Source organism: Phaenicophaeus curvirostris, chromosome 12 (genome assembly GCF_032191515.1).
Source record: "Phaenicophaeus curvirostris isolate KB17595 chromosome 12, BPBGC_Pcur_1.0, whole genome shotgun sequence".
Taxonomy (NCBI): domain Eukaryota; kingdom Metazoa; phylum Chordata; class Aves; order Cuculiformes; family Cuculidae; genus Phaenicophaeus; species Phaenicophaeus curvirostris.
In genome coordinates this window covers 5,642,120-5,654,744 of record NC_091403.1, presented here as the reverse complement: position 1 = coordinate 5,654,744, position 12,625 = coordinate 5,642,120, and the positions used below count along the sequence as shown (strand labels likewise).

Below are 12,625 nucleotides of genomic sequence, written 5' to 3'. Positions count from 1 at the left end.
TGTGCTACTAATGGACCATTGGTGATATATTATTACAAATTATTGAAATATGCTTTTAAATTATATAGCAACCCAAACCTGAATGCAGTAATTTCTGTAAATAGCCATAATACATTATGAGAAAAGGTCAACTGATGGTTTCAAATATTAAGCAGATATCTAAAGCAGAATACAGTGCTGATTCATAATTTGTTTTCCCATTCTTCTTTCCAGCCTGCAGCTAGTATTATGAAGTTAATGAAATACGTACTTCCAGATCTCCTGAGATATTGGCTCCTGCAAGAATGCCAGTGGCAGCTGGGAAAAAAATGGCAAACACCGAGAAAAATCCTTCTCCACTCCTGAAATCTGGTCCGAAGTTTTCTGCAAATATTGATGCTGCAAATACAGGTGAAAATGAAACATACCACCAGGATTTGATTCCAAAGTTACTTAATGAAGGAGGTGAATAAGTTAGTCTTTCACATTTGGACAACTGGGTTTGTATCTGTCTCGTATCATAAGCAACGTGAGTTTGATTTCCTTAGTCTGGTCCCCAGCAGGACGTGCCTGTCTGCATCTCAGAGCTACAGATCCATATTGAAGTGACAGGAGTGTCACTACAGCAGTTGCACTTAGCTCTGTGTAAAGGTTTGTCTGTGCTCTGCTGATATATAAATTACTCAAGCTGCAGCTAACTGTGCTGTCAGCTTCAGCAGCAGAGAGACAGACTCAAAATTACAGATGAAATAAATTCTCTTGGTTTGCAAGCTTGCTTAAACTTGAGTGGAGGGTCCTGATCTTGTGACCTTTTTTTCTGTGGAATCACTATGAAGCCAAAATGAATACAAATGTGTTATTTTACAATAGAGAGCAGGGTTACTTGCCTTGGTAATTAAAAAAGCCTCTTGCCTTCTTTTCATTGTTGGTAGGAATGACTGTCCCAATAAAGAAGTTCACAATGGCAATAAGGAGAACAATTAGAAGAATAACTTGAGCCTGTTAATAGAAACAAAAAGATTTTTCCTGATGATTTTAATTTGCATTGGCTGTGGAGATGGCTATATAGTAAGTTATCTGTCTGTGTTCCCTACGGCAGATTACTGATTGTGTTTAAAAATACCAAGAATCAAGATAGCTGAATCAGCTGATAACAACAGCAGATAGTTTTTACTAAGGGGATTATGAAATATATAGTTATAATTTACTTTTATGTTAGTTTCTTTACAAGAAAAGGCAAAATAGAACAGCTAATGCATTAATATCAAGTATAAGAGGTTTTTATGTTGTTATAAAATTTGTTTAGTTGCAGTGGTTGTCACTTCAAGGTTATAATATCTAATTGTTTTCCTGATCTCTTTTACAAGTGGTTCTAGTCTCCATCACAGCAGAATGTAAAAATAAGGGTGCTAGTCTGGACTTGATTTCAATAGCTATATTCCACCCTCAAAAGTATTTCCATTTGAATTTACATTTTGAACTGTTTTTTACAGGTGAAGGAATAGCCAAAATAATTAGAAATTAAGGAATGGATAGCAACTAAAGCTGTTCTGCTGAGTAGGACTTGAGAGAGTACTGTGATAAAAACATATACTATTTTTACTACTGTTCATTCTGTCTAGCTGCATCAAAAATCAGGGCAAAAGGGGCACTTATCCGAGGCTCTAAATGATGCCATGAATTACTCGAATCAATGTAATCAAGCTGCAGAACAAACTTCCTCTTCCCTTTTAAATGTACGTTCTTGGAAAAGCATGGAGTCATTGTGCTTTCATTGAATGTAATGATTAAACTGCTATTGCTTTTAGAAAGATTAAACTGAAACTGAGTCCTTTTGAAAATTCCACCTGCTCTGTAGCATGCTGTGCACAAATGCTGTATGGTGGTCTAATATACTGCTTGCTTTGTGTTCTTTTAAAGGTTTACCTTTGCTTCCCATTCCATGCCAGCAACAGAGATGCCAAGAAGACACACAACAGTTATGGTTCCTATTATTCTGATGTCATTGGACTCATCTACCATCAGCGTATCACTCTCCTGAAAGCAGTAAGAAATGGAATTAGAACCAGGCTTTCTTTGCCCAACTAATGGGATTAGGTAACAAGGTGAAATAAAGAGCAGTGAACTGTCAAAGTTTCAGAGATTTGTGAGACCAAATATGTGTTTCATGTTCCAGCTGGCTCTTTGTAGTTGAGGTTATTTGGCTCTTTAATTAGATGTCTGTTCCTTCTCTGGTTTTGAGATTCTTGTTGAGAAATGTATGCATTATATTCATAAGGTAGAAACAGTGGAGAAGCACTCTATGGCACGTTTAGACAGACCAGCTGCTTCTCTGCTAAACGTGTCTCTCAAACCTCTGCTAAAAAGTATCATCACTGACACAAACATACAAAACAAACAAACAAAACACCCAAACCAAACCCAACAACACCACACCCACAAAACAAAAAAACCCCAAACCAATTGTACCATATAAACATCTACATTTACCTTAAGAAGTTCTACGACTGTTTCAGCAAATCCAACTACATACATAGCAACTGCTACTGCATTCGCAAAAGCAAAGATAAGTCCTATAGATCCACCAAACTCTGGGCCCAGACTTCTCGAGATAAGATAGTATGCTCCACCTGCAGACAGACACGATTGTTATTTCAGCACAATTATATGTTCAGTTTTTGCTCATTTTTCTCACATAAGCAGAGATTCCTGCGGTATTATTTTTAGCCTAACAAAATCAGTATTTGCTCTATATTAATAGAGGACACCAAGAAAAAAAAAAAGTGCTTTGTACTGGTTCTGCCTTCAGACTTTTTTTTCTTTCTGTTGCAGAAATCTTTTTAGTGCATATTAGCATGCAAAACTCAAATTGCAAATAATTTTTCATGATACATAATGTAGTAACACTGAGCAGAGAGAACCTCGCTTCCAGACAGGTTCTGACTCACTTGGATCTATCCCAGTGTTAGCACGGAAGATCATATTCTGTGGTACATCATTAAAGCTCCTGCATAGTGATGGAGTGTTTCTTTAATCTTTTTTTCACATCACTATAAATGGAGCATATTACTTTGTCAGTTAATTATTTCATCTCATCTCATCTCACTGGCACTTAATATTTATTGTGAGGAAGTGTTTAGGATTTTATACATTTTAATTTACTGTTGATCCATTGAGAGAAATCGCTCCAAATATATTTATTTATTATTGATTTGCTTATGACAGTTATCTCAATTCCACTTTTTTTTTTTCTACTCTAAATCTGCTGATTTCTGTATTTTTCATGAGATCGTATTCACTTACCTCCTCTCACTACTCCATTAGTGCAAATGGCAGACATGGAGATACCTGTTAATGTTGTTACTACTACACTCAGAGCAATAACTATGATTCCAAGACCTGAAAGATCCGAAAAAGAGAGTGTATTCAATTACCTGTTCTGCTTAAATGACGTAGAAAGAACTTGCCATTTTCCACAGAGGTTAGAGCAGGCCAGTTACAACTTTAAGACTCTGAAATGCACTGAATCTTTATTTCATAAAATACCTGACGTGCACTTTTCCAGCAAAATTATTTACTCATCTTCCAAGGAGTGGCTGAAAAGTAAGGAGCTTTATAAAGAAGATATTAAATAGAAGATATCCACTGATCTGCGTCGGTCTTTAAAATGAGAAGAAGAGATGCCTCATTGTCAGTTTGTCCAAGGATATCCAACCTGTAATGCTCTGAATAAGAAAGACCTGCTGGAAGGTAGCAGAAGAACTCCATGAGAATCCAGATGCCATCCCTGGTTCAGCATTACGCAGGAACATCTGAAATGTACTCCACAGACTGAACTGAAATCTGGGATTTATTAAAAGTCATAACTCAAAAATGCTATAAATTGTGATTAGACGTGGCTAGAATTGTTACCTTCCAGTTCCTTTAGATGTACCACTTGGTTTATTGTCCCTCTGGTTTGCCTCATACGAAAATAATACATAAAGACCTTTTTGGGCTTGAAAGCATTAGTAACCCTAAGATTTTTACCTCCACGGACAAACCCATTAGTTGCTATTGCAGAAGTTGACAACCCAGTAATTGAGGTTACCATCGTGGCGAGAAGAATTATGATTACTCCAAGACCTGTCAGTAATAAGAAGATAAAATATTTTACTCATGTTCCATGATTTCTACAAATCATTCTCTCTTTAAATTGAATTTTCAGGCCAGAATCAGAGCAATAAACTGAAAAGACGGTTTGCTGACCACTTGCAGTTTGCAGAACATTTCCAAACTGTTCATGTCATGGTAGTAAATTGTTCCCATCAGTCTTCAAGCAGTGATTCTTTCTGATAGGAGTACCCTGGCCAGAAACTCTCATGATTTTGAAAGGCTGAAGGAAATGAGCAGACAAATGTCCCTTGTCATGGATGCTTATATCTGCCCTTAATATACATTCTAGCTGTTTAAGCGAAGAGATCGATACATTAACCAGAACTCTGGTAAGAATACTGCTGTCTTTCACCAGTTAATTAAATGCTGAATCACAGAAAGTCTGGCTGTATAACTTCATAGCACACCAGGCCACAGGTAGAAAGAGAAGATCTGAGTGCGAGCCTTCTAGATCCTTACTTGCCAAGCTAGTGAGTGCTGCGCTTCGCCATTCTCTCCTTGTCTCCCTCTTTCCCTGCTAAAAGTACTTTTACCCTAACACAGGGCAAACACTTGAAAATCAAAATATTGCTTTTTAGATGCCATTTGCTTTAACAGGTGCCCGATGTAAGGTAAGTGAACTTACAAAACTTACAATCTTTTTTTTATTTTTCAGTTGATATCACAAAATTATATAATCAAACATCTGAAGATCAGTGATAGGTGATTAGTGATGGGTGAACTGGGTTTCAGTTTGAGTAAGCCTCCTCTGAAGTCTGTTTCCAATCTTTGGCCAGATGGTCAGGTTTCTGTTAACTTTGTGAAACTGTGCTAGAAACTAGAAACTATACGAGTAGGAGGTGTCTAGTGCAATTTAGAGTCAGAAAACGTTGGTTGAAAGTGACTTCTGAAGGTCTGTAACTGCCTCCCAGTCATAGCAGAACTATTGCCAGTACGGAATTAAATCAGCGATGGCTTTGGCTAGCTGGGTCTTGAAAACCTCCATGGACAAAGATCCCACAGACTATTTGTTCCAGGGCTAGAGCACCTGCAGAGCAAAGAAGTTTTTCTTTGTGTACAGACTGGACCTCCCAAGCTACAGTTGTGGTCATTGCTTTTGTTATATTTTCTGGTACTACCAGGAAGGGTTTGGCTCTCTAGTTCCAGAATACTTTCTTGTTTCAAGCCAAGTAAATAAATTATCCGACATTTTCTCTTAACTTTGTTGATTCTATTTCCATTTGTATCTATGAGAGGAGGGGAAAAAGTGGAAAAAAAAGAAACTATTACGGTTTGGTGCCAAACGTGGAATCCGTTTTCTTAGTTTTATCTAAACTTGCTAAAGCTTATGCAATGGCTCTCTTTCCATAAAGTACATTGGTCTTCAGTGTGGAACTGAAGATTATACCTGACTTGAAGCAATGTTTATTGACCAGGGCTTGTTCAAATTGAAACTTGGATCCTACAACTGACGTCTAGCTAGAAGTACTACAAACATATTGATTTATCTGCTGTATTTCTACTTTCTTGCTTCCAGATCAGATTCTTGACTTTAGTTCATACTGGATGCTTATAGACTTCCAATATCTGAATGAATGTTCTTTGCTGCTTAAATTACAGGCAAGTTATCATAATCCCCTAAGACAGAGCAATGTCATGTGTGTGATATAAATGACATATAACGTAGCATAGGATATTTAAAGTGATTTGAGACTCTATTAAATCATGTTTATCCAATTGATTTCTGAACTCTTACTATAACTAGTTGTGCACCCATTTTGTATGCAGGTCTGTATAAAAAAAATCCAAACGGTCATTCCTTTTGGTCAGCTTCCATTATATAGAAGGATATTGTTAAACCATGCAAATTTTGTGCCTGAGAAGTGCCTGAATGTGACTTCTAATCAGCTATTAATTATTAAATTGAATAAGTTAGACATATTATTTTTAAAGTAGTCTTAAAGTTATTTAGGAAGTGCACGTGCATCCTAAGGAGTATTTTTCCAGGGTTTCTATTGTATTATAGAATCATAGAATCATAGAATAATCAGGTTGGAAGAGACCCACTGGATCATCGAGTTTCATGATTTATGTTGTTAACATGTATATGGTAAACAGGGTCAGATATTTATTTGATGAGTAATTTATTTTGTGAGTAATTTATTTTGTGAGTAATATCTGTTTAGAAAGTCTTGAATGTTGATTTAAAAAAATATTTTAACATTTAAGAAGTGCATAAAATAAAGTGACTCAGACGAAATATCATTGTAACATAACGTAATGTAATATATTTGTAAGATTCGAGGCCAGGTTTTCAGTTAAGTTGTTTTTCCCTGCCTTTGGCTAACCATTTCATATGTAGGTACATATACAGACTTTGGGGAGTCCCCAGATGTTAGGTGGAAATACCAGTCTAGTTTTGGATCTGGAACCTTGTCAGCACCATACTGGCCCTTTTTTCCCCAGCTGGTGATAAACAGAGAACCTTATTGGAATGTTATATTTTTTCCCTGTAAGAGCTTTTGCCCAAGACAGCCCATCAAGATATGGAAATAATTGGGTTTTCTCTCTTCGGCCCTCTAATGATAGGGATATAAATGGTGCTCAGATGGTGGTTTAACTGACTCATTTAATTTCCATGTTAGCAGCAGTACCCAGTCAAATCCCCGAGCCTTGGTGATGATGAGCTTCCATCACTGTTCTCCTTAAGCAGCTTGGCTAGGGACTTAAAGCTCATTGCTTATAAGACATTCAGAAAATGCATTGAGAAATTATTCAAATGGAATTTGATGTCTCATTTTCAGAACTAACCCCCTTACATAAGGCATGCAATTTTAAAAAGCAACAGCAGAGAAATAAACCATAAGAAGAGGCTCAGCTTATCAATGAATTAAAATGGTAAAATTAAATGTGAAAGCAGAAAGGCTGTAACTGATGTTCGTGCAAATTAATGTTAAAATCTGATTAAAGTTTAGATTGAAACCCAGGCATATGGCTGCTAAGTAAGTTGTTCTAAAATGAATTACTCTTGCCTATGGCTATTCTCACACCTCAAAACAAAGTAATACTTCTTGATGATCTCAATAAGTTACTAAACTGCCCTTAAAAACTAATTTTGCATGAAACCCCAGAGCAAAGTCTTGGCAATATTAAGATGCAGAATTTTCATGGCAAGGCATATCCTTATGAGCGCCCTGGGCTGTACGCTCTCATTTGGTATGCATCATAAAATCAGCAAGCGCCCCTTTGTCAGGCACAGTGCTGGAGCCACGCATGGAGCATGGCAAAAGTAGGTAAAGTTCTTCCGCTTACTTCTGGAACTTTTATTGGGTTTTTTTTAGTTTATTTTGGTTCTGTGGTTTTTTTTTCCTATTTGTGTCTCTGCAGGTTTGTGGCTGGATTTTTTTTCTTGATAAGCATTCCGTTTGTTTCTCTCTTAAAAGCTCAGTCTTGCTTAAGTGAAACTTCTGTGAGGTTAGTGTGTTTTGTTGGAAATGAGACTTCAGCCATGCAAAGTTTTGGACATGTTTTGATTCAGTGTTTCATTTTATTTCCATTAACAAGGAAGAGATTAATATTTATATTCAGTCTGAATTTGAGCTCTCACTTTTATCCAAGACCAGGAGAGCTGATGCCCCGAGGCCAGTATTTGGACTTTAGCTCGTATCTACTTTCCATTCTGTGAGAATGATAGAATCATAGACTCTTAGGTTGGAAAGGACCTTTAAGATCATTGAGTCCAACTGTCAACCTAACACTTGCCCATCCACCTTTTGGCTTGCTGGTTTTTTTATGACACCTGGGGGCCAGTCAAAGGTTAGGGCCCCGTTATTCTAGACTGTATGGTCACGTAGCACGCAGGGACACTGCCATCACAGTTCATATTTCTGTTCTTCCCCAGAGCAGCAGCTCTACAGAGGGAGTTGTACCACACAACCACTATTGATCCATTGCACCTCAATAAGAGGTTGATCCATTGCAGCTCAATAAGAGCTCCTCTTCCAGTTGGATGTTCTTGCTGTTGTGAGCACATTCCTCTCTCACTGGTTTCATTGAACACTCCACAACATCCTGGATAGAGGCCTCGGGGCCCAGTCTCCCAGGACTGGGATCTGGAATTTCGATGAATTAAATCGCACAACAAAGAAGTAAAGATACAGCTCACAATGAAGTGCACTTAGTTAATTTACATGAAAGCTGTAGCAGAGTTTTTAAAACTTAGGGTTTCATAGTACACTGGTATCTACTGCTGTGCTGTAGTTAAAAATAACAAAATCCTGATGAGACGAGACCTCCTTCCAGTTCTGTTTTCATCTTTGCAGAGAAGTGTGAAGAAGCGTTGTTTTTAATATGTAGATGACAAGGTTTGGGATTCACAGATAAGCAAAGTGTGAACTCTTAAAGGTTAACTCTGTGCACACATATTAGAAATTGGCCCGAGTCATGAAGTTTACATCTGTTACAGGATCTAAATACAAATTCCACTAAAGCTTAGAAATACTCAAATGTGATGATCGTATGCATAGTTAACAGATCTGTGCCTCTAAGCAGTAATTTGGCTGCAAGTCTGGAAAATTCCAATAGTTTTGAGGATTAACATCTTTTACCCTGGCAAGCATTTGAAAACATTATTTAGTTCAACATGCAAATGCACATCTCAGATTATAGATTAATCATGATCATGTATAGTTTATACTTTTTATCCCTTTCACTGTTGAAAATGATATTAAATAAGATACATACCAATTCCTGCTTGACCTACAATCCAGGAAAGGCGAATAAAAAGCATCACACCCCAAATATTGAGCATACATCTTACCTAGGTTTTAAACAAAAAGGACTGCATTAGTGCAACGTTGAAAATAGTGTTAACGACCAGGAGGGTGATAGTGTATATTACAGGCTTTTAAAAGGCATCCCAAACACCCACCTTCATCTCACATTTCTTCAAAGACCTTAGTGTTACAGAACTAATCTTAAAATTATTTTTCTTTTATTTTTTTTTTTACAGAAATGCAGAAAAGTTTCTCACCAGGACCCCCTTCACCCATCCAAACTTGACAAATCCTGTTTTGTTTTCTTCTTCCTTGCCAACTGCTGTCTCATCTCCAGTGGCGCTTTCTCCATTAGCCACTCTCTCGACTGAGCCAGTGCTCACGGCTATGTTCTGAAGGATCAAACAGAAAACAAATACATTTTTGTGCCGAGCAGAGGACACCTGGCTCCGTAAGAGAGATTTGGAATAAAAGAATTCCAAAGAAGGTCTGGGTTTACTGTCTCTGGAATAGAGTGCAGCATTCTGCTTACACCAGGCATCAGCAGGTGGGCTTGCTAACCGTGAGAAAATATGAAAGAATTGCTTAAGCAGAGTAAATACGTTGTTATTGGATACTAAATTGCTTTTATTGTAAGGTGTATTCAATATATATATGTTGTGTTGATGTGTTAGTAAATTGTCTAACATAATGAAGGTCTCGTGGCTGGCCTCTGTGTGTTGCTGCAACAATTTATGAATAATGCTAAGTGTAGAAACAGGGATAATTGGTCACTGGTGAAAACAGACCTAGCTGAGTGCTGCATGGCAAAGTTATGTGTTGAACTGTGGTGGTTTCTGTTGGATAAAGCACAAACATAATTGCCACAGCAAATACGTAACATATTCTTGAAAGCAGTCAGAGAAATGCCAGCAAATGCAGTAAATAATGCAGTAAATGAATAATCTTTTATGTGGTTTAGCCAGCCCCGGTCTAACCATAGTAGATAGGATTAGGAATTGCCATGTTACCAGAATAAATAGCCCAGAATTTTAGATTGTTCACATCCAGTTACAGACATAAATCTGTATTTTATCTCTTCAGTGCTTCTGCCCTGGAATTTTTGAAGCAATTTAGCATTGTGATATGTCTTGTGACTTGAATAGGAATTAGTCATGGTACTGAGGTGTATACTCGTCATTCCTGCTTTGTTTCTTTTCTTTTTTTTTTTTTTTATTCAAAGTTGTGACTGATTTTGTGAGGAGTTGGCATTAGGTTAACTATTGCCAGGTATCATCTGGGTCCTCTGCAAAGACCTTCAGGAAGGACCATGTACCTTGCCACAGCAGCATGTGTCACTTCTAGAGAGGAATCAAGATGTTTTAGGGTTTGGAGGGGGATGAAAATATTTCCAGATTGACTAAAAAGGTCAAGGAAAGGAAATATCTGCAATTTTGTGAAACATATGAGGTTTTTGCATCTTGCTTAAGCTTCAAGACTATTTCTGTATTTAGTCCATGGACTCAAAGAAACCCAACAAACAAACCCAAAACAGACATAAAGATCAACTGTATGTGACACTTGCGCTAAGTTTGGTTTTCCCCCACATGGCTGGGGGCTCTAGCCACAACGATGTAAGGTTGTAGATGCCTTTGACACGGTAAATCCAGGACCGTGCTCACAAATGAGAAATAAGTGACTGGATAATACATTTCGACGTGGATTAAACTTGGTGCCTGTGGCCCTTTTGGCCTCAGATGAAGTGGGAGTACAAGATCTATTGAAAGCCTGTGACTTTGAGCTCCTGAGTTACTTAGATAATTTTGACCATTCTTACCCTAAAATAATAATAGGTGTGTTTGCTCAAAATACAGTAAATGATTAAAGTGAGTTAAGGGAGATTAGCAGAATAATATGAGGGGTTTTTTTGCTACAATGGTTAGAATTTCAAAGACAAAAAAAGTAAAAGGGTTTGGTCTTTGTACTTGAAACAAGTTGTTTCTTATGTACTTTGAATTAATTTGGGCTCTCTGTGCCATTATCATAAATTATGGCCTTAAACCTTCCATAAATGCATTTTAAATTGGAGTGCTTTAGTGAATGATTGGTTATTTACCAAGTAGCTGTACCTGTGCTACTCATGCATTAAGGATGTGGAATAAAAGTGACAGAATGTTTTGAGAAGCTACCAAAATAAAAATTTAACTGCTTTTAAAAAAAAAAAAAAATTCCTTTCCTTGTTTCAGAATAGTTCAGTCTTCATCTCCTCTGGGGCTAAAGATGATGAGCTCATCAAGTCTCCATAACAAGTATGGAGAATAGCCAAGATGAAGAAAGGTTGGATGATTTCTTATGTAGGGTAAATATTAAGCCCAAGTAATTATCACCAGCCATCAGCTGTGAAATAGCACTTAGACTATTTTTTTAGGATTTTAATTGGCGTTTTGTGGCTTAATGTGTGCAAAACCTGACACGTCTTGCTAAAAGATGACACACATTGACTCCAGCAGTGTGGGAACTAGATATTTGAAGTTTCTTTCAGCCTGCCTTACATTTTGACGTTTGAAAAATTGCATATTAAGAAAGAGTATTAAATATTAATATTTGTCTTCTAATGCTAAACCCAGCATCAAAGCATAAGGTGATGTTTAGAAATTTGAAGTCAAACGTGTCACTTCTTATCAGAATCTGGCAGTGGGCTTTGACAGGACAGTTGACTTCAGTAATTTGGGTTTCAAAAAAGCTGGGGGTGCGCAGGTTGGGAACCTCTCGGGCAGTGGAGTGGTAAGCCCAGGTTTTAGTGTTAAAGTAAATAGGAATAAAGCATCTTCTCCAGAACTGCATCTTAGGCTATTAGTCTAATCCTCATACACACTCAACGTGGCATTCCATCCCCTCCTTACTGGTGGCTGGAGAGCCTGCTGGGGCTGGTGGATGGTCACCTCATCCAGCCACACAGACTGCTTTTGCCTCCTGATAGGAGCTCAGCCTTTTCATATCACCTTAATTCTCTTCTCTACTAATCTACTATTTGATGACTTTGTGTTTGTTTATTCTTCAGAACAAGCTCTGTAGACTGAAGTGATTTGTCCAAGGTCATAAAGTGGGACAGCCAGGAATACACTCCAGCCATGCTAATGGCAGGTCGTTTGTTCCAGTGCTATGGTTAGTGGCTCCCAGACCAGGGCCACAACTCTCATAAGGGCACAGCAGTTTGCCAGCATAACAAAAATCCCATTACTTCTGACATTCACCTTCTTATTTTGAGAGGCATAAGCTTATCCTTCTGTAAGCTAGATACTGAAAAAAGCCTGGGAACGATCAAGCTAGATGATGCTCTTTTTTTCTTCCCTATCAGTCCTAACCTGTGAAGCAATTTTCCCTTCATTTTATTCTGAGATGGAATCTGCCTTCTTTTTAGTCTTCTCTAATTGAAAGCCTTAAAAAACCTCTAAGCAAATTAATCTAATTTTGCTTAAAATAAACAAACCATTGAGAGATGCAACAGCAAAACCCCCTGAATATTCTGGTAATGGTCAAAACAGAAAATCCCTTAATATGATCATGTTCAGTAAATGTTCATTCAGCTTTATATAATGTAATGTTATAATATATATATATAAAATCTATTTTTATAGGTGGAAGTTTCTTCTGGGAATGGAAATATGTTTAGTCCCTTGAGTAGCAGCTTACGCATCAGCAAATGAGTAGGGATACCAAATTCATATTCTTTCCTTGTCACATCCACTTTGCATTCA

The 12,625-nt window shown here is 37.5% G+C and overlaps 1 protein-coding gene across 3 annotated transcripts in view; it reads right to left on the bottom strand.

Moving 5' to 3' along the window:
* The window catches only part of SLC12A1 (solute carrier family 12 member 1), a 55,230-nt gene that overhangs the window by 30,209 nt on the left and 12,396 nt on the right, over positions 1-12,625 (bottom strand). For 2 of the 3 annotated variants that reach the window (XM_069866954.1, XM_069866953.1), the window contains exons 3-9: positions 9,146-9,280; positions 8,857-8,932; positions 4,009-4,104; positions 2,470-2,609; positions 1,906-2,016; positions 867-978; positions 251-378 (exon numbers count right to left, since the gene is read on the bottom strand). In XM_069866954.1, the coding sequence (XP_069723055.1) occupies positions 251-378; positions 867-978; positions 1,906-2,016; positions 2,470-2,609; positions 4,009-4,104; positions 8,857-8,932; positions 9,146-9,280 (798 nt within the window). Of the gene's footprint in view, positions 1-250; positions 379-866; positions 979-1,905; positions 2,017-2,469; positions 2,610-3,282; positions 3,379-4,008; positions 4,105-8,856; positions 8,933-9,145; positions 9,281-12,625 lie in introns of all 3 variants that reach the window. The other variant, XM_069866955.1, reaches the window with a different exon arrangement.